Source organism: Pleurodeles waltl, chromosome 9 (genome assembly GCF_031143425.1).
Source record: "Pleurodeles waltl isolate 20211129_DDA chromosome 9, aPleWal1.hap1.20221129, whole genome shotgun sequence".
NCBI classification, from domain to species: Eukaryota; Metazoa; Chordata; class Amphibia; order Caudata; family Salamandridae; genus Pleurodeles; species Pleurodeles waltl.
In genome coordinates, this window is record NC_090448.1 from 120,934,385 (window position 1) to 120,962,224 (window position 27,840).

At 45.7% G+C, this 27,840-nt stretch overlaps 1 protein-coding gene across 1 annotated transcript in view; it reads right to left on the reverse strand.

Annotated features, from left to right (window-relative positions):
- The window catches only part of LOC138259000 (inter-alpha-trypsin inhibitor heavy chain H3-like), a 554,189-nt gene that overhangs the window by 84,350 nt on the left and 441,999 nt on the right, over nucleotides 1-27,840 (reverse strand). Inside the window, exon 14 of the mRNA XM_069206373.1 lies at nucleotides 11,473-11,624. Coding sequence (XP_069062474.1) covers nucleotides 11,473-11,624 — 152 coding nt within the window. The remainder of the gene's footprint in view (nucleotides 1-11,472; nucleotides 11,625-27,840) is intronic.

Genomic DNA, 27,840 nt, shown 5'->3' on the forward strand with positions numbered 1-27,840 from the left:
CATTATGGTGTAGTGAACTATACTGGGCATATTAAATATAAGAAATGTATTCCACAGAACTCTTCCTACTCTGTGCAATAGCATATGGATACCTCTGCCCAAGAAAAGAACAGCTATGGCCATGTGCATAATTTGTTTCCCAATTGATTTGTATTGTAACATATGGTATAACACAGAAGAAAGATGCTGCTTAACTAATGTCATATGTGTTACCCTAATTGAAGTTACGCAAAGAAATCTTTTTCCATAAAGAAACTACTCGAATGAAAGTGTTAGTAATTATGGCCCCATAGGCATCTTATTGTTAATGTATTCTGGTACCACTTAGCAAACAATTAACAGGAACCATGTAGCAAGTGGCTGGCAAAGCCTGGATGGCCATAAGCCATTAGCAAAATTAAAAATCATATTTCTTGAAATTGAGATGTTCATCTGTAGACTATTATATCATACTAGTGGAAGGTCCAGATTATTTTGGTTTTTTTTCTCTCCGACTATACCCTTTATTATCTTTCGAGTGAATGTGTTTTCTGTCCATCACAACAAGTTGTAAATATCACGAAAAATATGCCCAACATATTTAAGGTGCACTTTTACAATTTAGTATATGTAAAATGAGTTAGGACTGCCTAACACTAGTATTAAAGAGAGGTTGATTTCATATATATTCATAATCTTAAATATTGCAGTACAAGAAAATGTAATTATGCACTGTCAGATGTTTCCAAAAATGCTTCTGCATTCACAATAGCAAATTAGAAATGAAAACTAAATTCCTCTCAATTCCGTTCATAGATCAGGGTTTCTTATAGGAAAGATAATCCGAAATTTGCAATATGGAAATTAGACAAAAGCAAGCATCGGCAAGTAGCACCGGCAAAGTCAATGCATTCGAAATTGAGAGACCTATTGACTTTGACGACGCGTGTCTGTTTCAGGGTTTCAAAAAAGACTGCTCCAATTTCCTGAAGGGAAACACTTTAATAGTGCGTTAAATGTGGCATGGGAAGTGATTGATTTTACAAAGTAAGAATGTGCAGTGCATTCACTAAATGCTAATACAGTGTAGCGAAAATATTTGCATACATCATTTAGCGGTTCACTGTTCAAACAAATGTAAAGAATAATTTGTTGTGAAAATTGTAAATTATATGCAGTGCCTGAATCCCAAAAACTGGTAACATACCTTCATCTTTTCCCGAAGAAAAGAAGATGCCAAGGCAGAAGAGAAGAAAAGAGGAAAAAATACACAATTAGTACATTTTAACCAAATCTGCCTAGGTAGGATGTAAAAGGTATGCAGTACGAAAGGAAGAACAACGAGCGATACTTGAACTGTTGATATTTTCGGTGGCAATATCCTAATATTGTTTAATTTAGAACACAATCAAATTTAAAGGGGATGCTGCATAGTAATAATGTACAATTCGTCTGAAATGTCTGTCATTGCCAGTTCAATGTTATGAACCATTGAGAAGCATTCCACTGACTTCCCATCATACAAGGGCCCAGTGAACGGTACTCAACAATCGGATGCCAAAGATGAGTAGGGCTGGCCAGATTTAAATAGCGGTGCAAACTTAATAACTGTGATGCAGATTCAGCAATAAGCCCCTGAGGCTCAAGTCCCAAGCATCTGTAATCGATTATCACACATTTTGGAGACAAGCTTACTTCTACTTTACCAGCCACCTCAGGGAACATTTTACTAAATATTTCCAAAGCAAAAAAAAATATTTTGATGAGTGCAAAGTGCATGAAGCTATTTATGTATGTTGCTCCACTTATTCCGGAGTGAATATGGTTTTGACAAAGGGTAGAGCAGGAGATGAGGCACAGCACCGTTATGCTACTGTGATTCTTGCATTGGATAGACAGTTATTAATATAGCACGACAGGTCACCGTGTTAAAATCCAGCCAAGGCCAACTAAGATTTTCTTGGGTTTAAGGTGGATAGTATGAGTCTAATTAGCTTTTTAGCAGGTGCACTCCGGGCCCAAGTCACAAAGGTAAACCTAGACCTGAACTCTAACTTTAACTCTGAAGTATAAGGGCCAGATTGACAAAGGTAACCTTAGAATTAATGTTTAAAACTTCAGGTCTAAGTTTACCTTTGTGAATTTGATCTGGATTATTGAAGGCAAATCAGTGTTTTACGTATGATAATTAAATAGGCATTTTCGATATTATTATTACTGTTGAAGTAGATTAAAACAGGGGTCGCCAACCTTTTCTGTAATGAGAGCTACTTGTGATCAGTGGAAATCACTGTGTGCTACTGAAGGCTAAGCAACTCACACATTGTTGCCAGATGCCCTCACTCCCAGTCTAATTGACTTTATGCCCAATGTCAATAGAGCCAGATACTATGATTTGAACAATATCCTTTGACAAGGGGCACAATGACAGGACTGCCATTCCTGTCAGTGAGAGCATGGTCCTTGGGGATGTGTGAACGTGTGTGTGTATTGATATGATATATATGTACAAGTGATTCTTAGACTGTGTCATATGTACTTGTGGCACAGGACATACCTTTTGCCATATGTGGCACTGTTACATGTATAACACAAACATACAACCACGTTTTTTAAATGGAAGAAATTTGTAAAATATTCATAATATGTAACATTTTTCTGAACTTTACATTTCTCCCACTTAATGTATTGGCTGTATTTTTTACTTATAAACTTTGCTTGTATGGATTCCATAAAACTCATTAAATTATTTTTCCTATTTCCAAGTCTCACATTTAAAACTTCAGGCAGCTTGCTCCCAGTTGCCTGCAGACGTGGGGCCATATTTGTAACAGAAAAATACATTTATTTAAATGGGAAGACTTTTAAGTGAAGAAACATGCTTCATAAAACATTAAGACATAATTGGCTTCATTAAAATTGGAGAAAGACATTTAGACTAAGGGCCTGATTTAGATATCCGCAAAGGGAATACTCCATCTTAAACATGACAATTATTCCGTCCGCCATATTATGATCCCCATAGGATAGGAAGGCATCGTAAGACAGCGACGTCTGTGACGGAGCATTCCCCTCCACCAACATCTAAATCAAGCCCTTAATTTTCATAGAAAACTTTTTCTTCACCGTACATTTCTCAGATTCTTTTTTTACCAATTACTATTTTTCAGTTATAAATATTGCAGGGTCTACTGGCCACTGGGAGCAAAAGGCATGCTGCTTGTAAATGTGACACTTTGAAATGGGAGAAATTAAAATGGACAGTTAATTATTAAGATAACTTCATTTTAATTTTTTCCCATTGAAAAGCATTCACAAACATCATTTTGGTCTCACACTCGAATACTGGTTTAAAAAGGACTTATATTTAAGAGTTAAATAATTTAGTGCTTCAGTTCTTCACCTCTGGGCCCAGGCCTGGTCCATAAATCTGACTGAGCACTGCTCATTATCAGGCTCTGCTTTCTGCAGCCTGATGATAATAATGTAAAGTAAACACAGCATTCCCTTACCTTTAAAAAAATATGACCCTGTGCTTTGTTTATTTAAAAATGAATTCAAGGCAAGCTATTCGGAAGATGTAGAACCTATTCAGTCTTCATACATGGGCTCCTTCTTCAGTGCCACATTATTAGACCAGCTAGATTCTACAATTTCATTTCTTGACTCTACCCTATTTGTATTGCACCATTAGCAATGTTTTTGGACTAAATGCTGTTCTTATGCTTCCTGCAGGTATGATCATCCACCATTCCCTTTTCATATTCTAAAGAAATGGCTGTGCATTAAAATTCCCTGAACATCAACTGTGCGGCCATCTGTAGAAAAAGTGCAGGTCAAGGTGTTAAGTTCAGGGACTGCATATTTACATGGGATTTTCTAAACTAAAGATTAAAAGACATATTTCCTACCTAGGCACATTTGTCTAGGTTACTGCCAATTTACATGAGTTTGTGTAATCTAGGGATCTCTATGAATTACTTTCATGCTGATTCCAAAGAAGTGCTTTTCTTTTTGTTGCTGCATCCGTTGTTTTTTAATTCTTTTTGTCAGCACTAGGATGAGGGCCTGATATTAAGACAACTATTGGCAACTATTCTCAAGAGACAAATGTGGCCATATTACTCTTAATTTATAAAAAAGAAAATATTGCTTCATGGCAAGCATTGAAGTATGACATAAAATATTGCCTACATCTGCATTGTTAAATGTTTTGTCATTGTTATGGTAGCTCAGCGGCAGCAGTCGCAAATCGCAAGGGGAGGGGCAGGCGGGGAATGGGAAAGGGGACGTGGGGGAAAAAATAAAAATAATATTAGAAAGAATAAACGTACCTTCACGGAAGCTGCCAGACACCTTGCGCTCCTCTTCTGGTGTCCCAGTATTCACTGGGACACCAGCACAGGCTCCCCAGCAATCCTGGTGCTGCTTTCATGCTAAACCTAGCATGAAAGCAGCATCAGGATTGGTCTGAGCCATTTGTACTGCAACTCAGACACAACCCCGGGGTCTTTGCAGTTTCTCCATCCCGACTGTTCAACACAGCTAGGTTGGAGAAACCTAGGTGCCCATGTGTGTTTGGCCGGCCTGAGAAAACTGGCCAAACACACATGCACCCTTAGGTGCACTCTCATCTCCTCCTCCTACTCCCCTCTTCCCCCCCTGCGTCCCAGCTCGCCCCTCCCTGAACACGCTGCTGGCTGAGCCAGCAGATGATAGATAAAATGATAATGAAATATTGTTTTATCTTTCAGCTCCTGGATCTCATAGCCCGGGGGTAGGGGGGATGATGCTCCTTCAGCATCGTGAAGGAGTTGTCCCTGTGCTAACTGTTCAGAAGGTCCTCTTCCATGCCACCATAACCTCTGCTCCCACAGCAAGCTCTCCTCGTGGCTCCTGTCCTTTGTTGCCGGCATGCTGATCACACAATGAGAAGGACTGGCAGTGATTAATTTGAGCCAGTGTTCGCCAGTGGTGGCCACCGGCACTCATGGGGGATTGGCACTTATTTCCCCTCATCAGACATTTCCCAAGAGCAAGAGAAGGAAAAACACACAAAAGGGATGGAAGGAGGACGAGAAAGACCAGCACAAAGCAAGACAGCAGGAACCTGCAAGAGTAAGATGAAAGGGCAGGTAATGTCTGGTAGTGGATTATAGAGGCCGAGGTGGATTCAGGGGTCTACTCCCTTGGTATTTGGCATATTAACATTTAATAGTGCTGGCAAGAGTTTCTGACCAGTGTTTTGTGCTCTGGTATTCATTATTTTCTAAATTAAGTATGTGTGTCTCGCTTCTGTAACACATCAGCTCCTTTTCAATTCTGATAGGCCATTGCATCAAATCAGCATACTTTGCTGGGCTGATTTCGTCCTGCTGCAGGCCGCTGCTGCTGTTCAGTGCTCCGTTGGCACCCTGCAGCTGATATAATGAGGTTATGGTGCACAAAGAGTGTGTGAACTCCAAACTACCTGTAGTGTTCATTAAAAAAATAAGCATTGCAATTTGGCCTTCTAGCCATGTTAAACAGGTTCTGTCATTTAATTTGAGGCAGTGGATCTGTTCTACAATTCACTCTCTTTCCAGTCTGATTCTCAGTCTCTGAGCAGTATTCATGGAATGTTGACTATAGCACAGCTGTTTATTGGGTATAAATTCAATACGTTACCATGTAAAAAAAAAAAAAAAACAATTGTGTCAGGCATGGTCCACATGGCTGCTCCTCTGTTATACAACAAGGAGATACCTGCTACAGGAAAGCTGATGGATGGGATCCTGCAATTAATTTCAAACCTTGGTAATTACACTGTGCAGCAGTCCCGTCCCTGTTTTACAGTGATTGTGCCACATCAGACAGTCTTAGCTCTGCTCAAATAGGGGGATTCCAGCCCGATCCAATGGGTAATCCCAGATGTGGGTCCCTTATCTCTCCTTGCTTTAAACACAAGCTGTGCCTAATCGACCCAAAAAGGTGGGAACATTCCCAGTGTTGCTTGTGTTCCCATGCGAAAATGAAATATACTAACAGTGAAAGATAGACTATTTTATTTCATGGACAAGAACAATTGTACTTGGGTGTTTCCCATCTGCATGATGGACTGGAATGTCACCAATGGCTGGGAATAATTCAAGCATTCCAGCCATCACCTTTTTTGTTTCTTACTCGATGTTGCTATGGCATGTTTAAAAAGCAGCCATGTAGGCCCAGACAGTCAAATTAATTTGTGTAGCATTCCAGGCCGAAATTGGGAGACTTGGCAATTATAGTTTGTGAAGCTGGATCTGTGATCTGGTTTTCAATAATATATTTAATAATAATATATCTAATATAATATAATTAATAATATCTTTTTTATTAAAACAGGTATTAGAACTTACCTCCTGCTTGAACTACGTCCCTCTCCCTATATTATTGGGTACACCTCAAGTAGTAGGACAGGGCTTATGAAGGGGTGTGTGTGCAGAAAATGCTTGTTCCACTCCTCCATGTTGTAAACCTTATAGCCTTCCCTGTCATGTTGATGCAGTTAAGTGCTTGAGGCCTGGTTTGTTTGTGATGGTCAGTAAGTATGGCAGATTTCAACAACATTTTAGCACCTGCAGAAATAGGTGTAGAGATAGTTTTTTCGTCCTTTCTATGAACGACAAGACAGCACTTTAACCTGTAAGGACTGAGAAGATGAAAAAGTAGGACTTTGAATAACGGAGAATACTTATATGCAATGAAAGCATTAGCTGTCTGTCAAATTCTCAGAATGAAGATGCTTATCTCTGACACCAAGACATTTCACTTGGATTAAAGCCAGTATCAAGCACTTTTTGCCTTGATCACCCTCATGTTTAACTGATACTGGTGGTTCCTGACTCTGACTGTGCCCTGGGCTCTGCTAACCAGATCAAGGGCCAGTGCTCTGTTTAAAATGTATATTGAAATTAGGCTGATTATAATTGGCATGACAACCTACCCGTGAGTTCCTAGTATATGGTAGGGCATGTATATTTAGAGGCCTAGCAGATGTAATGCACTTAAGTGTGCACTGCTGACTGGCCTGCTGCCACATTAAAAGCCAGCCCTGCTTTGCAGGTTGATTTTAAACAAAATGTATCTGCATATTTGACTTTGGAATTAAAGGTACTTCCAAAGTCTCAAACTACCTTTCATGTACATATAAGCCAGCCCTAAGGTCTCCCCTAAGTGCACCAGGTGAAGAGTGCCTTGTAACTACATGCAGGGACATTATAAAATATGTTTTACGTGCCCTGGTGAGGGAGACACTGGCATTTTATTTTTTCCCTGTTGTAGTACATTAGCTCTATAGGCTAACACAGGAATACTTTATTAAAGTATACATTTTGTTAGGAAGGAGCTACAAATGTAATTCTTGGGCTTAAAATGATAGTTAGAATATATCCAACAAGTTTACACTGTTGGATTTACTATAACTATCACAGAGAAGAAGTTATAGAACTTGCTTTTCTGATGAGCCAAAATCCAGCCTTCCAGCAGCTCTTCTCTCATTAGCAAGCCTCTGCCACGCTGAGCCAAGCTACCTTAATGAGGTGTTAAGTGGACTACATTGAGACACAAGAACATCTGGTAAGTGGAGATCTGCAAGTCCAGATCAATTGGCAGGAAGTGTTGAAGTTTAGTAGTGATTAGATTAAGCATTAGCAGAAGACATCTTGTATTTAGCAACTATTGTGAACATTTCGCGGAATCCATTTTGTATTCATGGCAGCCATTTTCTCTGCCATGTGCTCGCCATGTGCTCTGTCCTACATTCCTGTTAACTACTCTTGAAAATCTGTCTAGTGACAAGTTATATTTAGCATCTCCCATTTTCACACATGCCCAGTAAGGTCTGCAGCTGTTAGTCCTTGAAAACTGTTAGCCCCTCCTACCTGTCGACTGTGCATTTCCACATGACCTTATATGTATAGAAGTCTTGCTTCTATAATTGTACCACCTTCTTTTAGCCCCTGCGTGGGTATAAAAGCAGCATGCTCTCTTAGTTCAGTGTGCTACTTCAAACATTACCAAAGGGTGCTGTTTGAACTGTACTACCACCTCATGAGGTTTAATAAACTTTGTCTTTTATTTCAGTTTCAGTGCCAACTTCTTCCTATATGGTCTGAGGACTTTGTGCAGAGAAGGGTGAACCCCTTGCACTAGTAGGCCTTGCTGAGGCTTACTTCAACAGAAGGGGGCTGGGTAGTCAAACTGGTCTTCAAAGAGTAATGACAATTAGGACAGGACACAGGGCCACCCCAACCTCCTACTACCCCAGCCAGATGGGAGCCCCAGTAATTAGATTACCTGAGGGGCTAGAAGAGGAGTCTCCCTGAAAGCAACAGGTTATAAGAGCTTCACCTGGATCATTTCCTCCAAGAAGAACCCACTGACCACTTTCAACTGGACTTTAAAGGTTTTGATAGATGAATTATGGGAACTATAGTCCCAGCATCTCAAGGACCATCTCAGAGCCTCTAGACCTTTGAATTGGTGCTGTGGACCACTGGAGACCCAAAGTAGTACTTCTGGAAGAAGACCCTGAGGTTTGGGGAAGTTTTGAGTGACCTTGGAAAAATGTTTCATAAGGTGATCGACCCATCGATGAGAGTCAAGCCGTCGATGTCAAACTGCAATCCAGCCTGAATTTCAGGTTCATCCTGCTGAAGCTCCAGAGCTTTTCCCCATTGACAAGACTTCCAAGACTTGACCAGGACCTTGACTGAACAAAGCCGCTGACATTGCATCGAAAGCTAGTCTGACGATGAACCTCAACCGAGAATGAAAGAAAAAGCTTCAAAAAGTGACTAAGGGCCTCATTAGGAGTTTAGTGGTCCCACAACGGGACTGCCAAACTCACGGGGAGGACACCACCATCGTGCGGTGACACACCCCTCCCCCCGAACGTATTACAATGTTCCAGCGGGGCTGACCAGCAGGTACATTGTAATACGCGTTCCCGCCATTCAGTCCAAGGGGAACAATGCTATTATATAGGATTCAGCTTTCTTAATAGAGCTGAGTCCTATACCGTAGCACGGAGGGGGGTGACTGGCACCCTCGGGATGCTCACTGTCTGCAATGCAGACAGTGCACATTCTAACAGTGCTGGGCAGGGGGGCTTCTGCGCTTCCCATGCCATGGGCATGGGCAGTGGAGGTCCCTCATGTGGCCCCAGCACTGGCTTTCTGGCAGCCTTTTCATGGCGGGGTCCCCTGTGGCCCCCGGCACTGGCATGCTGCCAGCCTTTTCATGACGGCGTCCCCACCATGAAAAGGCTGGTGGAAAGTGGGGTTGTAATCAGCCAGACGGCATTGAGTTCAGTGCTGCCCTGGCTGAGGACAACCTCGACCGCCATCATCAAGTCAGGAACAATGTTCCTGGTTGGGATGGTGGTCTTTAGGCTGTCCGCCTGCCATGGTCATAATTTGGAGAATGGACCACCTGGAGTGTGGCAGTTCAACCACCATGGTGAGGCTGGTGGTCCTAAGACTGCCAGCCTCGTAATCAGGCCATAATTCAGGAGGTAAAATTGTGACCAGGCCCTACCTCTAAGTGTATCCAACCCAGGATCCATCGCAGTTGGACTGAAACTTTGACTTTGACGCAGTCAAGCGCGACCAGATGTCCCAAGTTGGTGCTATTGGTTCTTAAGTACTAGAACGCACATTTTTTTATTTAATCTTTATCATATCCTAGGTACCCTACATTTTATTTTTGGCATTTTGGTGTCATTTTAAAGATAGAAATATGCCCTATTCTTATAAATTGGTGTTGGATTTTTATTATGTGTTGTGTCTTACTTGTTTAATGCATTGGTGTTTTTAACTGCTTTACACACTTGTATCCTAAGTTAAGTCTGCCTGCTTGTTGGCAGCTACCAACATTTGAGCAAGGGATTAATTTATTGAAACCTTGGTTGGAACTTATATTGTGATTGTGGTCTTATTACTGGTGGTGGGTACCTACCAACCCCTACTAATAAACCACATTCCAACACATACCAATTACCAATTTTATTTGTTTCTTAATTTATGTTCCCTGTCCTTCCTCTTCAGTTCACTGGAAAGGACCAGTCATTGCACATTTTTACAAGAACATCACTTTTCAAGACGCTCTTCAGCTCTTTTGAATGGAAGCTATATAGCGACTTTATTTTTCATAAAATAGACTGAAGTGGTACACATTTTTAGATTTTAATTGAAATCTTTGTTTCTGGTTCATCATCAGGCTCTGTTTGCAGTTGGGCCTGCAATCTCATTTATTCACATGCTTGCAGGGGTGGGTAAAGTTGACCAGCTACATTTCCACCAACTTAGGAATCTGTTTTTAAAGCTATTGTAATTGAAGGAATTTCACAGATAGCATTAGTAAACAACCGTTGGCAAAGCTAATGGTAAACAAACAAAACTAACACAAGTGAAATCCACATCTTTAGAAAGGAACATCTTGGTAGCAAATTAAAGCCGTGGGCCTTTCTAATTATTTTTGTTAATTAAAAGAAGAAAAATAGGATGGGGAGAGGCATTACGGTGATGGATAGGCTGGGGCATAGGCAATCAAGTAAATGCTACTGGTAAGTAGAGGTAGTGAGCATGAAGGGGCAGGGACGCAACAGATGGAGATTGAAAAAAAACGAAGTGCCTGATTTTTAAAAAGTGCCGCTGCACCCAGTGAAGCGCCACTTTCCTTGTCCCCCTTAGCACCCCCCTAGCGCCACCATGTGTGCTCCGTATCTAAGATACGATGCACCATGGTGGTAGTTAGGGGACTAGCGTCAACATTTTTTATGGTAGTTCGGAGCTTTGCAGGATTAGAGTAAAAAATGTTGACACTAACCCTGTAAAGCCCATGGACACCCATTGTAAACAATGGTGTGCCTTCTTTTAAAGGCTGCTCTGAGCGGGCATTAAAAGTGACAAAACATTACGCAACAAGATCTCTTAGATTGCTTTGCACCATTTTTCTGCCCCTCCCCCCCAATGGGAGAACATCCCCTTTGCATACATTATGCCTGGCGCAGGCATAATGTAGCGCAAAGGGTTACAAAGAGGTGCAATGCATGCATTGAGCTACTTGGTTAATTTGGCACTGCAATTTTGGCCTTGTTGGGCCACATTAGTGTAGAAAAATGATGCTAATATGGCGCAAGGAGGCACAAGGGGCTCTTAAATCTGCCCCTAAGTACAATGAAGAGGATGAGGGAAGCAAGGGAGAGTGGCAGTGCATGGCAAATAAGAGGGTAGAAGTTGGGGAAGCAGTGTACAGGATAGAGCAGGAGAGAGCAATGAATTACATTCCCACAATCACTCCCTACTTTTTATGAGGTTATATAACACATTTTAGTAAAATGTTGCCTGTTCACAAAGATGGGCGAAGTTTGCAAATTTTGAAACATCAGAAAGTTACAGAGTTGGCAATTAAATGCAATGCTGGAGGAAGTTCTTTAATTTTGCCTATCTGAATTGAAAGTGGTACCTTCACTTGGTTTATCAGCGATTAAAGGTTCGTCCTTTTTATCATCTTCAGGTTTTGTCACCACCATGGAAGTCAAAGGTGTCACAAAATTGTATTTCAGAGAGAGGTCCAAGACTTGAGCAGTGAGGTTCTCCTTCTCTTCTCCTTTGGATTGAACCCTAGTTTTAAAAAGTTTACAAAGAAAGCCAAGATACTCAAGTCTACAGAGGCACATGTTTCAAACAAAAGAGAAATGTAGCAATATGTACAATAATGTAAAAATCAATTTAGACAATGTAGTGTTACAAATCTAACGTCATCTTCATAATGCTTTCAGTTTCATATGCTGTTATTAAACATTGTACATAACCATAGACAGAATGTGCAATTCGTATTATGATGAAATTATAAGCTATTCTATCAATCTGGAGGTCAGTGTATAAGATGAACACTAAATAAAAAGTTCAATTAAATACAGTACAATAATCCATGACATAATATGGTTTTGAAGTTTTGTATCATTGTCTTTACTGAGCAACTTAAGTAGTTTTCATAAGTGCTAAACATGTTTCTTTCCATATGATCTTTACGGTTCAAAATATTTAATTGTTTCTTTTTGAGGTCAAGAAGACAATTAAAAAAAATCATACTGGAAAGGTACATGATCAAGAGATTGTGAAGGCCAAAATAGGCACATATCTGTACCTGTAAAAAGAAATAATAAATATCCATATATATATACATATTTATGTATGAACAAACAATGGCTGCTTTTTTACATATATAAATATAAATCAACTAAGATCAATCCACATCCAATATTAATGTACATATGCAAAAGGGTATGCAAAGAAATGTAATCATCAACAGGTTTCCAAAACAGTAGTATGAGACGGGATTAGTAGGATATCCATTCAGGGATAAAAGAGCACCTTGTCTAGTCAAAGAAGCCCAGGATCACCAGGTATGCACTGAGAAAAGAGAAACCTTTTTCCAGTTTGTTGTAATTGAGTTGGAAGCCGAGGACAATAATAAATCAAACCATTTGCTATGAATATCAGATAAATTACACAACAATGCAAATGATTTACCAAAAATAAATTCATAAGAAAACAAATCAGAGATGGGAAGTATTCTAGTGACAACATTCCAAAGTTTCTTAAAACATTCTAAAACAACAGTACATTCAAATAAAACATGTTTCAAAGAACCTCAACCAACTTACAATGCTAGCACAATGGAGTATCTAAATATTTCGCTTCAAATAGCTCAAGTGGAGTACATAAACAGTTGAATAAAAGAGGAGCATTTGTTTGGTATGAAGTAATCGGGAGCCAGACAGAAATAATTTACAACCACATTTTCCTCCAGGTGTCCAAAGAAAAGTGCTGGGAAAGTTCTTCATTCCAAAAATTACTAAGAAATATTTAATTACCATCTCTTGTACTGTTAAGTTTTTTATGAAATTTGAAGACTGTGAGGTTGAGTATGACTTTGGTGGACGGAAAAGCCCATCTGCCGAAGTTCAGCCACCTCTCATTGGGCCCCATTACGAGTTTCCCGCTGGGTCAGTGGGAGGAAACAGAGTTTCTGTCTGCTGGCCCAGTGGGAAACGGCCTACAGCATTGCCTCTGGCTTATATTAGAGCCGGCGGCAATGCTGTAGTGCATAGTGTGCAAGAGCATCCGTCGCGATGTTCACTGTCCTAGTGCATGGGCAGTGCGGAGGCCCCCGGCACCCCATCTCCACCAACATTTACATGGTGGTGGAACCTCCATGTATACGCTGGCGGAGAAACGGGTCGTAATCCCCAGGGCCGCACTGCTTGCAGTGCTGCTGTGGCAGATTGAGACCGCCGGCACCGACAGGCCATCAGACAGCAAAAATCTGGTTGTGCCGGCGGTCTGATTGTGGTGCGTTCGTCACAGTCGTAATGTTGCGTTTGGACCGCTGCTTTGTCGGCGGTTGAACCGTGACCTCGACACTGGCAGTCTGAAGACCGCCAGCCTCGCAATGAGGGCCTTAATATTCTGGTTAGCTTAATTAATGAATTATACCACAGTAAGAGTTTGCTTATATGTAGGCTTAGGTGACTCAAATAAGGAATCAAAGTCATGTTGAATTAATTTTGTCGATTTCATAATAGGTGTGGAGTTATCAGACCAATTTGAATTGGAAATAGATAATAATGCTCATAAATGAATGGAAAAGCTAATTATTGTTCACATTGAAGCTATTTAGGTATATCATTGCATTGTGTTGTCTGAAACATAAGAATCATTTTAATATAAATTCTGTATAATATTTGCAGAAATCTAATAATCCAAGCTGACCATGGATTTTAGCAATTTTTTGATTAGCATAACCAAGTTGTAGGGATTTATTATTCCAAATAATTGTGTGTATTTTCTTATAGAACATGAGCGGCAGTTGTAAAGGGATCAAGGATAGTACTAATAATATTTGAGGAACGATGGTCATTTTGATAGATTCAATTTTACCTCTCCATGTTAGATGTAGGGGAGACCATTTATGAACTTCGTCTGTAAGTTTTGAAATTATAGAATCACAATTTAATGAAACTGATTGACTGAGTATGAGAATTGAGTGCTGAAGTATTTTATTTTAGCTTTTTGCAAGAGAATGTCAGTAATATTTAGCATGTCTGGGGTACAATAAATATTTGGAGAAAAACATTTTGTTCTATGAATATATAAGGTATAATCAGATGCAAAAGAATAAGTATGTATAGGAGTGAGAACATTTGGTATAGTGATATTGGCGGGCCTGCAAACCTGGATGTGCTCCAGTAAAGAACTCTTAAACCACTCATCTGCCTTTGCAGGGACCAATGTTTGTTTACAAAGACCAATGTTTGTTAGAATGGTGTGGCTGGAGGCAGCAGGTATTTAAACCACACCAGGCCTTAGTAAATTGCTTCCTGTAAAAGTCACAAGCTACAGAGAAGGAGTGTCTGCTTCTCCAAGTTTGATCTTCATGTTCAGTCCTGTATCCTGGATGTCGCTTCTGGGGAGTTGAAGGGATTGAAAGAATTGACTGCTAAAAATTTGATAATGCACTGTGCACACTCGAAAAGTATTTATTTGTATTTACTTGCTGACTTGATATTCGAAAGTTGGATGTTTCAGAGCACGATGCGCCTAAGAAGGTGCATCACTGGTGTTTAAGGTCACTGGGATGCTCGCCGCTAGTTGCGTAATAATGTTTATTGTTGTTGCTTGCTATATATCACAGAAAGAAAATTCTTTCATACAAACATCTAAAAAACAAAGTATTGTGAATACATTTGTTATCGCTAAGTTTAATATGACATTTGCATAATTGGTGCTGGTGATACAGAACATTGTATGAATGGCCTGAAAGTTTCATTGCTATGCTCATTTTATGCTGTGATGTAACAGTGATAAAACCGATCACTTGTGTTATTGATATTAACCCTGTGTTCCCAGCCAAATTTGTTACAAACATTGCACTCTGATCTTTTGATGTTGACCCTATGTTCCTAGAGTGTTACAAACACTGTACTGTGATCTTTTGATAGTAACCCTTTGTTCCCAGAGTGGCGCAAACATTGCACTGTGATCTTTTGGTATTAACCCTATGTTTTCCGAGTGATGCAAACTTTGCACCGTAATCTTTCAGTGTAATCAAAAGACACTGAAAGTGTGTTCCTTGGAATTCTAAGTAAAGGGTGTAAATTAACCCATGAATGTCTGTAAACCTAATTACCTGAGAGATTGTTATTTGTTACCGATTTAAATGTTTATCGAATCCAGTGAGTCAGCATCTCAGGAAATCTCAGCAAGTTCATCAAACAAGATATCCACGGAACTTCAAGCACATTTAGGTATGCATCAATTAAGGTAATGTGGGATCAATCTGGCGTCACAGTGGGATTAGTCATAGATATTATAGTAGGTTTAAGGTTCTTATTTAATTACAGGTAATCCACATCGCTTACCGAAAATTCCTAGCGAGAGGAAGAGCCATCTAACGCAGGAAAGGGGAACCTAACAGGTACACCTAGCTTGCACATAGTAGTCAGATACTAGTATATACATGGTTACGAGTTATCAGCTGTTTGACTGATATGTAATTTATCATAGGAAATCGCGGTTCTTTAACCACCATCACCAGTCATTCGGATCCAGACCTGTGGCTCCAGTGTCTCTCTCGCTCTCTTTCATCCATCCCTTTTCCCCAAGGGCGTTCTGATACCGATCATGTACATTTAAGTGGGAGGCACATAATGTTTAGGAGGAATTGGGAATAAGTAACTTCGTCAACATTGTGTCGCTGTGGACAAACAGGTTAGTGCTTGACAGTACAGCAAACCCATGTTTAATTTCTCACCCGGACATAAAGGAGACACAAGGGGTTTCCCTAGTGGATTTAGCACACATGTTAGGGAGTGTGCAATGCGAAACCCAGGAATTGTCGCAACGTTTGGATGCTCTTCAGCCCACACTTGCAGCCCAACCGCCTCCTTTGGGTAAACTTGGGTTCTTTGGAGTAAGGCCTCAACCGTTTCCAGTGGGTTCTCCTCAAGAACAATCATCAAATAAGGCCTCAGTAATTTAGGTCACTACAACATTTCCGATACACTTGGTCCTTCCCCAGAGCGCAATGCAGGGGATTCTCCTATATTCGCCATATTTTTAAATCAATGTAACCTTCATTTTTTATGTCAACCAACCTCTTTCCCGATGAGCACTGTAAGATGGCATTTGTTCTCCTGTATTTGACCAGCACTGTTGCTTCATGGTCTGTTCTTTTAGTAGAACAGGATGATCCATTATTATATGATGATCAGGCCTTAAAACTGAAATGAAAAAATTGTGTGACAAGCATACATTTATGCAGGAAGTAGACTCAGGGATTTGCTGACAGATATAATTGCTTTTCATAGACTGGAGGCAGAGTCTGATTGGCTGCTAGAAAAGAGGGGGTCCATGTTTTATAGAAGGTTAAAAGATGAACTTATGGATCTTTTAAGGCAAGTAGTTAATCCACCCGATTCTTGCAAAGAGCTAATTGACTTAGGGGGTCATTCTGACCTCGGCGGTAAAATGCCCTGACCGCCGGTCAGAAGATCGCCATAACACCGCCGCGGCCGCGGTAAACCACCACGGTCATTCTGACCCACAACGGCCAAACCTCCAAAAATCCGACCTCCACTGCAGCCCGCCACATCAGCGGGCAGCGATAAACTGGAGATGACCAAACCTCCACCGTCACGCCAACAGAAATACGCCCATGCCATTACGACCCACGAATGCACGCGGCGGTCATTCAAACGCGGTATTCCATTGGCGCTACACACCGCCGCGGTCACAATACACAACCAGCACCAAAACACAGCCACATTGGACAATTCGAAATACACACACCTGATACACATACACACACCACCCCCACACAATCAACCAACTATAAAACACACACCCACATCACCCACAAACCCCTACGACCATAATTACTGAGAGAAGGAGAGAGAGACACAGCAGAAAATCCATAGCAAGACACACTGAGGCACACTACACCATCACACACACCACATAGTAGCACAAAGCACCACACACCAACATACTCATCATCACATACACCACCCCACACCTCACCCACACCACCCCATGGCACCCCAAAGGCACCCACGCTTTTCGGACCAAGAACTCCGGGTCATGGTGGAGGAAATCCTAAGAGTGGAACCCCAGCTCTTCGGCTCGCAGGTGCAGCACACCAGTATAGCTAGGAAGGCGGAGCTATGGCAGCGGATCATGGACAGGGTCAACGCGGTGGGACAGCATCCCAGGAATAGGGAGGACATCCGCAAAAGATGGAACGACCTACGGGGGAAGGTCCGATCGATGGTCTCCAGGCACAACATCGTGGTCCAGAAGACTGGCGGCGGACCCCCACCCACCCCTCCCGATTTTACATCGTGGGAGCAAGACGTCTTGAACATCCTGCATCCTCAGGGCCTCGCTGGAGTAGCCAGAGGAATGGACTCTGGTAAGTCCAATCTAAACTACTATATCCCCCCCACCCCACCAGCATGCCAACCCACACCCTCACCCTCACCCCCAACCCCCCAGCACACATCCTCCCTGACAATGTCTCACCAGCACAACCCACCCAACCCAACACCAAACCCTGAATGCCAACACAAATCATGGACACCCATCACCTAAGCATGACCACTGCACTAAACCCCCCCCCCCCAATAACTACCCTCACAACACCTCCCTCAAGGGAATGCCTGCACTCATATGCACCCATAACACGCATGCTATTGCACACACAGAAACAATAACCAAACTCTCTTACCCCATGCAGGACCCGAACGCCAACACACCAGCCAGGAGGGTCCAGAAATGTCCATCCCACCCCCGGAACAGGCCCACACTGAGGATAGCAGCTCTGTCGACAGTGAACCTGATGACCAGCCCGGACCATCGGGGACCTCTGGGCTGTCGGTTCCCCTCACCCAGACACAGGCCACACCAGACCCGACCCCCTCTGCCAACACCAGCACAGCTCCCACCCAGCGGGCCCATGCCTCTGTCTCTAGGACAGGTCAATCAGCGGTGTGTCTGCCACTACAGGGCACCCAGGCTAACCCACCACCCCAACAACAACAGGGACCTGGGGGCAGTGGTAGCGGGCACACCGTCCAGGGGACAGAGGCCGGGGGAAACCGGGCAGCTCGGAGGGCTGCTGTGCGACAGGGGGGGGAGGAGAGGCCCAGGGAACCCACTCTCCAAGAGGCCCTCACCACCCTCATGGGGGCCTACCACCACTCCCAAGAAACGATGGCGACGGTACTGGCCAGGTTCACTGAGATCCAGGCACAGCAGGAGGAACGCTACATGGGGTTCGGGGAGGAGCTCAGAATCATCGGGACCGCAATGGGGACCATCGTCCTGGCCCTCAACAGGATAGAAGACGCGTTGCGGGACCATGGTGCACCACACAGGGCCCCTGTCACTAGCCCGGACCAGGAACAGCCTACCACCTCCGCCGGCGCTAGTGGACAGGAGGCCCCAACACCACGACAGCTCACCAGAACCCCACCTCCTGCTGAAGAACAACCACCCCGTAAGAGGAGCCTGAGATCCAAAAAAACGACAGAGTAGGATGTCAAGACCCCCGCCAGCAGGACATACCCCCTCAAGTCTTCCCACTGTCCCACATTGCCACCCTGTCCAACCATGAACTGCCTCTGCTCCATCCTTCCACAGGCAAAAGGACAATGCACCTGTGAGACTGAGAACTGGACTCTGCCATGGATATTCCTCCACCCCCACCCATCACCCTTAGAATCACATGTACCGATATCTAGCACTGTAAATAAATCACATTTTGCACACAAATCAGTTTGGAGTCATACTGTATTATTAACAAATGTATTACATATTACTGTTCAATATCTGTTCTGTCAATTAGTCATGACAACATACCAATGTCAATACGCTGTAGTTCATGGGCAAACCAAGCAGAAGTCAGGCACTGAGTCATACAGCACTGAGAAGGGAAGGGAAAGGCAAAAATTAATGAAAAAGATCTGGGGGGAACCACAGAAAGTACAGATGCAGGAGGCTATAAGCAATTGTGAAATGGCGTGGGTGATTCTTACCTGTGTGTTACTGGAAATACTGTAGTATCACTCTGTCCCTATTGTCTGTGTCGTCCTCTGAGTCTTCCTCCTCTTCACTCTCCACAGGCTCCACGGCTTCTACAACACCACCATCTGGGCCATCCTCCTGCAGGAAAGGCACCTGGCGTCGCAAAGCCAGGTTGTGAAGCATGCAGCACGCCACGATGATATGGCACACCTTCTTTGGTGAGTACATTAGGGATCCACCAGTCATATGCAGGCACCTAAATCTGGCCTTCAGGAGCCCAAAGGTTCGCTCAATCACCCTCCTAGTACGCCCATGGGCCTCATTGTACCGTTCCTCTGCCCTGGTCCTGGGATTCCTCACTGGGGTCAGTAGCCATGGCAGGTTGGGGTAACCAGAGTCACCAATTAGCCACACACGTTGTCTCTGTAGCTGTTCCATCACATAGGGAATGCTGCTATTTCGCATAACATACGCGTCATGCACTGACCCAGGGAACTTGGCATTTACATGGGAGATGTACTGGTCAGCCAAACAGACCACCTGGATATTCATTGAATGGTAATTCTTCCTGTTCCTGTACACCTGTTCATCGTCATTTGGGGGGACTAAAGCCACATGGGTCCCATCAATTGCACCAATGATGTTGGGGATGTGTCCAAGGGCATAGAAATCAGCTTTCACTGTAGGCAAATCACCCTCCTCTGGGAAAATGATGTAGCTCCGCATGAGTTTCATCAGGGCAGACAACACTCTGGATAAGATCTTGGAAAACATAGGCTGAGACATCCCAGATGACATGGCCACTGTTGTCTGGAATGAGCCAGTTGCAAAGAAATGGAGGACAGACAGAACCTGCACTAGAGGGGGAATTCCTGTGGGTTGGCGGATGGGGGACATCAGGGCTGGCTCCAGCTGGGCACACAGTTCATGGATGGTGGCTCTGTCAAGTCTGTATCGTAGTATTATATGGCGTTCTTCCATTGTCGACAGGTCCACCAGCGGCCGGTACACGCGAGGATTCCTCCTTCTCATCGCTAGTCCCAGCGGACGGTGCCTAGGAAGGACAATATGGAGTACAGAGTCAATCCACTCTCAGGTACGTACAACACAGCTTGCACAGTACAGGTAAATGTATGGTTTGATATGTTTGTATGTGTGCCATAGCAAGGCCTAGGCCTGTGTGACGCATTAGAAATTAAGCCATGTGTGCCCTTGAAATGGCGGCTGCCTGACCTGTGAAGTGGGACAATGGGATGTGAGGTCACTGCGCTGGCGGGGCACACCGTGGCGGTAGGCGGTCGAAGACCGCTGTGCGAAGACGCATTGGTTAACATTGAAGCCTATGGGTTTCAGGAGCCAATGACGATGTGCGCCGGCGGTCGCGGTACGCACCGCCGCGGTACACACCGCCGCGGGCGTGACCGCCATTTCCTATCTGCTTAATCACTCGAGACCTGATCATCCACAGGAGAGGACCTATACTGCAAGTGCTGCTGTGAACTCGGTCTGGAAGTGACAATGGCTGCTGCTACTGGTGAAAGGGCCCCCGCCTTCAGTTCAGAAGAGTTGGAGAAGCTCGTGGACGGGGTCCTCCCCCAGTATGCGCTACTCTACGGTCCTCCAGACCAACAGGTGAGTACACTGAGTGCACATTGAATGGGTTATGCCTGTGTGGAGTGGGGGGGATGTAAGTTGGTGGGGTGTGGAGGGAATGAGGAGTGCAACGCACAACAGATGAGAGAATGGGACCCATGGCAAGGTTGGGGAGGGGGGGGCATGTACTCCAAACATGCAGATATGTGACGTTTTCTCTTTCCCACCCTGTACATGTCAAACAGGTGAGCGCCCATCAGAAAATCGATATTTGGCGTGCCATCGCCAAGGAAGTCTGGAACTTGGGGGTCTACAACAGACGGGGCACCCACTGCCGCAAGAGGTGGGAGGACATCCGCCGCGGAACGAGGAAGACCGCAGAAACACTGCTGGGGATGGCCTCCCGACCTAGGAGGGGTGCCAGTCGCACCATGACCCCCCTGATGTCCCGGATCCTGGCGGTGGCCTACCCTAATTTGGATGGGCGCTTGAGGACAGCACAGCAGACACAAGGGGGTGAGTATCTGCACATTCTCCTATCTGTATGCGCATTGGAGGCGTCTGGGTGGGGGAGGAGGGCTGTGGGTGACATTAGGCCAGGGCGCTCTCTGTAGTGTAGTCCTCTCCCTTAGGCATGGCCCTGTGCCCCCGCCCCCCACCTCTGTAGGGTGCCAAGTGCAGCTACCCATGCTCCAGCATCACCCATGTGCGCGTCTGTTGTCCCTAGACCTGTTTGCCTAGTCAGAAGTACTGAGTAGTGTACCCCAAGTTCGCGACTTAGTGCACGAGGCACCTGTGTCTGTCCTCTCCGCAAAGGGTAATGATAAGGCATGCACTCAACTTTGTTTAATTTCTCCCCCCACCCTAAATCTTTGTCTTCTTGTGTTTTAGCATCATCAGGCGGAGGAGATTTGGCGTCGGAGCAGGAGGGAGCTGCAGGTCACCAGGCCCCGGTGGGCACTGACACAGACACCGAGGGCACCAGTGATCTGGAGGGCGAGGGGAGCACCACAATGGGGGCCGGTGGAGACACCAGCGACACGGACACGTCCTCGTTTGGGAGCTCCCTAGCGGGGGCGGCAACATCTGTGCCCCCCTCAACAACAGGTACAGCCGCCACCCAGCGCACCAGCACCGCCCTCCCAGCAGACCCTCAGTCTTCGCTCCGTGGCCGCTCGGCCAGGAAGGCGCGCGTCTCCTTCGCCCCAGGCACCTCAGCCCCTGCCTCTGTTACCCCTGCTGCCCTCAGTGCGGAGCTCATTGACCTGGTGAGGACGGTCATTGTTGGGCAGACTACCCTTCTGAATGCCATCCAGGGGGTGGAAAGGGAGGTGCATCGTAGCAATGCCTACCTGGAGGGCATTCATTCGGGTCAGGCTGCCCATCAACGAGCGTTCACTTCTCTGGCCTCAGCACTGACGGCAGCCATTGTCCCTGTCTCCAGTCTCCCTCTTCTATCTGCCTCCACCCTTTCTCTGTCTCCTGTACCTCAACCTATCCCATCCACACCATCAGACCAGCCTGCACACACCTCAACACCCAAGGCCAGCTCATCCAAACATAAGCACCACAGAAAACACAAGCATTCACCCAAGCAACAGCCAGATGCAGACATACCAACAGTCACTACCACCTCTGTGTCCCCGTCCTCCTCGTCTCCCTCCTCCCTCCCTGTGACGTCTACACTCACACCTGCATGCACACCAACATCAGCCAGTTCTTCCACCACCAGCACACCCTCCACTACAGTCCGCACACCTGCAGTCACCACCCCCACTGCCATTTACACGTCCCCTGTGTCCTCTCCCACTGTGTCTGTCACCCCCTCTTCCAAGACACATAAACGCAGGCAGACACCCAAACAACAGCCAACCACCTCACGACAGCCTACGTCCCAGTCACGTACACCCAAGGACAGCACACCTGACTCTCATCCAACCACATCCTCTTCCTCCACTTCTCTCACCACTACTCCTACCCCTTACCTTGGTCCCAAGAAAAATTACCTCTCCAATTTTGACCTCTTTCCCTCCCCCGACCCACCCCCTCCAACTGGGAAAAGTCCCAAGGGCACCTCAGCCACCACCAGCCCAGCTTCTAAAGTGCAAGTGGTGCATGGCATGTGGAGTCCACCCTTTGGCGGCAGTGACACTTCGGTGAGCAGCAAGGGGACAGCCAGCCCCTCCCCAGGCAAGAGGACCCGGAAATTGAAGGGCCGCCGTGAGCGGACAGAGACGGCTGCCCCAAAGGAGGTGACTCCGGCCACTTCACCGGCCACAGCAGCCAGGGGAGGCAAGGGCCCGAGAGCCCCATCTAAGGAGCGGAAGGACAGCAGGGCGGAGAGGACAACCACCAGGAGCGCGGAGCAGGAGGGCCCCACAAGCCCCATCCCGGCTGCAAGGGACGACACCAAAGGGCCCAGGACTCCGTCCCCGAAGGGGCCTGACACTGCACGGTTGGAGGGCGAGTGAGCAGGGTGTCCAGGCCAGGTCTGACTCCCTTGACATACTGCAAGAGCACCGCTGAACAGGGCCCCGCCGTGAAGACAGGTACCGCTGAACAGGGCCCCGCCGTGCAGAAGAGCACCGCTGAACAGGGCCCCGCCGCGAAGACAGGTACCGCTGAACAGGGCCCCGCCGTGAAGACAGGTACCGCTGAACAGGGCCCCGCCGTGAAGACAGGTACCGCTGAACAGGGCCCCGCCGTGAAGACAGGTACCGCTGAACAGGGCCCCGCCGTGCAGAAGAGCACCGCTGAACAGGGCCCCGCCGTGCAGAAGAGCACCGCTGAACAGGGCCCCGCCATGCAGAAGAGCACCGCTGAACAGGGCCCCGCCGTGCAGAAGAGCACCGCTGAACAGGGCCCGCCGTGCAGAAGAGCACCGCTGAACAGGGCCCCGCCGTGAAGACAGGTACAGCTGAACAGGGCCCGCCGTGCAGAAGAGCACCGCTGAACAGGGCCCCGCCGTGAAGACAGGTACCGCTGAACAGGGCCCCGCCGTGAAGACAGGTACCGCTGAACAGGGCCCCGCCGTGAAGACAGGTACCGCTGAACAGGGCCCCGCCGTGAAGACAGGTACCGCTGAACAGGGCCCAGCCGTGCAGAAGAGCACCGCTGAACAGGGCCCCGCCGTGTCAAGCACCGCTCCGCTGGGCCCTTCCTGTCAAGCACCACTCCGCTGGGCCCTTCCTGTCAAGCACCGCTCCGCTGGGCCCTTCATCTCAAGCACCGCTCCGCTGGGCCCTTCCTGTCAAGCACCGCTCCGCTGGGCCCTTCCTCTCAAGCACCGCTCCGCTGGGCCCTTCCTGTCAAGCACCGCTCCGCTGGACATGGCCATGTCATGCACCACTGCGCTGGGTACCGCCATCTCAGGCACTGTTTATGGATCACTATGCCCACCATGCCTCCTCCTTGACCAGTGGAGACTGTCATCCACCGGATGGACTGTGGCTTTGCACTCCCCAGGATGGTATAGTGGGCAATCCACCCACTGTAGAGACATTGAGAGACTGTGGCTTTGCACTCCCCAGGATGGTACAATGGGCAATCCACCCACTGTAGAGACATTGAGAGACTGTGGCTTTGCACTCCCCAGGATGGTACAGTGGGCAAGCCAGCCACTGTAGAGACATTGAGAGACTGTGGCTTTGCACTCCCCAGGATGGTACAGTGGGCAATCCACCCACTGTAGAGACATTGAGAGACTGTGGCTTTGCACTCCCCAGGATGGTACAGTGGGCAATCCACCCACTGTAGAGACATTGAGAGACTGTGGCTTTGCACTCCCCAGGATGGCTCAGTGGGCATGGTGGCTCCTCGTGGATCTGGCGTCGTGGACTCATGTGGCTGTGGTGGCCCCCCTTCCCTTCCCCCTGAGGTGCCTGTAGTTTTAACATCAGATGCCCCTGCAGTGTTCTCTCCAAAGGACTCAGGTCTTGTGTGTGGGCTTTGCCCTTGTTTCGCAGAACATTGGCCCACGGACATGTTAGATTCGTAGGATGTGCAGGACTTGTTACTTCAGTGATACACTGATGTGTATATATTTTTTATTTGTGTAAATATTTATCACGGTTGCTCAATAATTTCCAGGTGCTTTTTTTGTACATAAATATTTATTCCAAATTTGGTTGTGTCATTGTATTTTTAACGGGTGTTTGGGTGGTGTCACTGTGACTTGTTGCTCTGCATTGGTGTGTACATATTGGGGGGGTCGCATATGTGTGTGCCCGTAACCTTTCGTCCTCCCCCCTCCCGTGTGTCGTAGGTGCAGTACTCACCGTTGACGTCTGCGCCGGACTTCGTACTCGTGGTAGATGAGCAGGTAGACGAGAGCAGGTATGATGTTCAATTCGGGTTCCATGCTGTCCGGATTCCACGTGGAGTGTCTCGAGGTGAGCGTTTTCCATTGAAAATGTCTGTTTCCGCCGTGTTTTTATCGGCGGGGCTCCCGCCCCGGAAAAGGTGGCGGATTGGTGGGTCGTGATAGGGTGGGCGGTACATTGTCTGCCGCCTGCCTGTTGGCGGTGACCGCCGCGCTGTTTGTTTGTACCGCCGTGGCGGTCGGAGTGTTAAAGCGGCGGCCTGTGTTGGCGGTTCCCGCCAGGGTCAGAATTTCATTTTTTGGACCGCCGGCCTGTTGGCGGGTTGGCCGCCGCTTTATCACCGACCGCCAGGGTTAGAATCACCCCCTTAGTGGTCAAATCGGATCACCGTTTATCAGAGAGACGGAGTGACAAAGGTCGCAATGACCATAAGCTGTTAGTGATCAAAGATAAGAGACAAGACACAAACAAAGGCACTAATAAAGGTGAGCCAATGCAAATCGGTACCATTAGAGGCCCACTTACCAAAGAATAATGACAATGAAGATGTGACCACAAGTTGTGTATGTGTTGTGGGAAAAGAATTGTACGGTTAAATTTAACAAAACTGTCTGTAGGGGCTGAAGGATCTGAAAGGGAGAAGTTTGAGGGAAGCTAGAACACCTATACCAAGTACAGTGCAGACTAGTTGTTTGGTGTGAAAAGACCAGAAGGCTCTCATGGCTCTAACCAGCTCCCAGAGAGAATTCCATCACTTTTATATATATATATCTGCACAGATGGAATGGCAATTGTTAGATTGCCCAGTTATGCTCAAGCTCCTGGTGGATTTGTGGGCCAGTACGAATTTCATGGATATTGCCTTTGTGAAACAACTTAGGATACCGCTTTTGTCTAAACCCAGTTCTGAGGTATTTAAAACAATTTATGGGAGCCCTTTGTCCTCAGGCCCAGTCACCAAAATTGCTTGTGAATTAGTAATGTGCTTATACTCTAATCATCGCAAAATCATACAATTTGATGTGATATGTGCCCCCCAATTCAAAGTTATATTAGGAATCCAATGGCTGCAAAAGCAAAATCCCACTATAAACTGGGCTACACACAGTGTTACCTTGCAGTCAAAATTCTGTAAAGACCATTGTTGGACAGAAGCCCAACCAGATAAAGGTGTTGCTTTGAGCGTAGGAAATGCAGAGAAAAAAGAACCTGAGCTACCTTCACTGTACCAACATTTTGCAGATGTCTTCGACAAGGGAAAGGCCACTACGTTACCACTGCATAGCCCCTTTGACAATTGGATAGATTTTCAGTCAGCTCGCAAATTCCTTGCAGTAGAATTTATGCTCTAATTGAAAGGGAGAATTAACATTTGCGACAGTATTTAGAGAACATGATGGCCATAGGCTTTATAAGACCTTCTGGGCCCCCAGCTTTGTCACCACTATTTTTTCTTCCTGAGAAAGGAGGGGAAATTAGGCCGTGTATTGATTACAGAGCCATAAACAAGATTACAATCAAAAATAGATATCCGTTACTCTTGATCTCAACCCTTATATATCAGGTTAAAAATGCACACATATGCATGAAATTGGATTTGCGAGGGGGCGTAACATCTTGAGAGAGTCCGGGAGGGTGGTGAGTGGACAACAGCCTTCTGGACCAAATTTGGGTTATATGAGTACCTTGTCATGCCTTTCAGGCTCTGCAATACCCCTGCTGCTTTCCAATATTTTATCAATGACGCACTACGTGATTTTATTGATCAGTGTGCTGTTGTCTATATTGACGATATTTTGATATATTCCAACACCTATGAAGAACATGTCACGCATGTCAAGGCCATTTTACAAGCCTTACGACAACATCACCTCTTTGCGAAAATAGAAAAATGTAGTTTCCTTGTTCAAGGAGTGGAATTCCTTGCAGATATCCTAACTCCAAATGGTGTACAAATGGACCCTAGAAAAGTTGAAGCTATTGCTCAGTGGAAAGCACCACAAAGTGTCAAAGAAGTACAAAGCTTCCTAGGGTTTGCCAATTTTTATAGATGTTTTATTGATCACTTTTCCACCATTGTAGCTCCCATCACGAAGTTACTTTGGAAAGGAATGAAGTTTCAGTGGGGAGAAGAAGCAGATCAGGCTTTTCATCAATTGAAAGACAAGTTTAGTACTGCTTCCTTTTTACGACACCCTGATCCTACACAACCATTTGTGATAGAGGCAGATGACTCTCAAGTAGCAATAGGTAGGATCTTGTATCAACGTGATCCTGGAACCGGTAAGCTACATCCTGTGGCTTACTTTTCCCACAAATTGAACCCAGCCAAACTAACTATACAGTAGCATATCGAGAATTACTAGCAATTAAAGGGGCCTTTGGGGAATGCAGGCATTATCTCCTAGGGAGTTTACATACCATTACCATTTTAACAGATAATAGGAACTTGCAGTTCTTCAAGTCCACATGCACTCTGGCTACACAACAGTTGAGGTGGTCTCAATCATTTAATGATTATGACTTTATTATCCAGTTCCAACCAGATCGCAAGAATGGAAAAGCAGACTCACTTTCTTGGTTAGCTCACACCATTACTAAACAGGTGGAAGAACCACCTTTTATTATTTCATCAGACAAGATAGTTGGGGCCACTACTTTGATTCTAATTTCTTGCAACAGGTGCAACGAGAGCAGGAAAGTACAGTAGCCATAGAAACTCTGCAATACCACACTACTGACATTACTAGTCTTGGGGGATTGAAGTATGTAGTACAAAAGTAATACCTACCCACAAAAGCACTGCAAGATAACGCCTGTGAGTGGTGCCATAT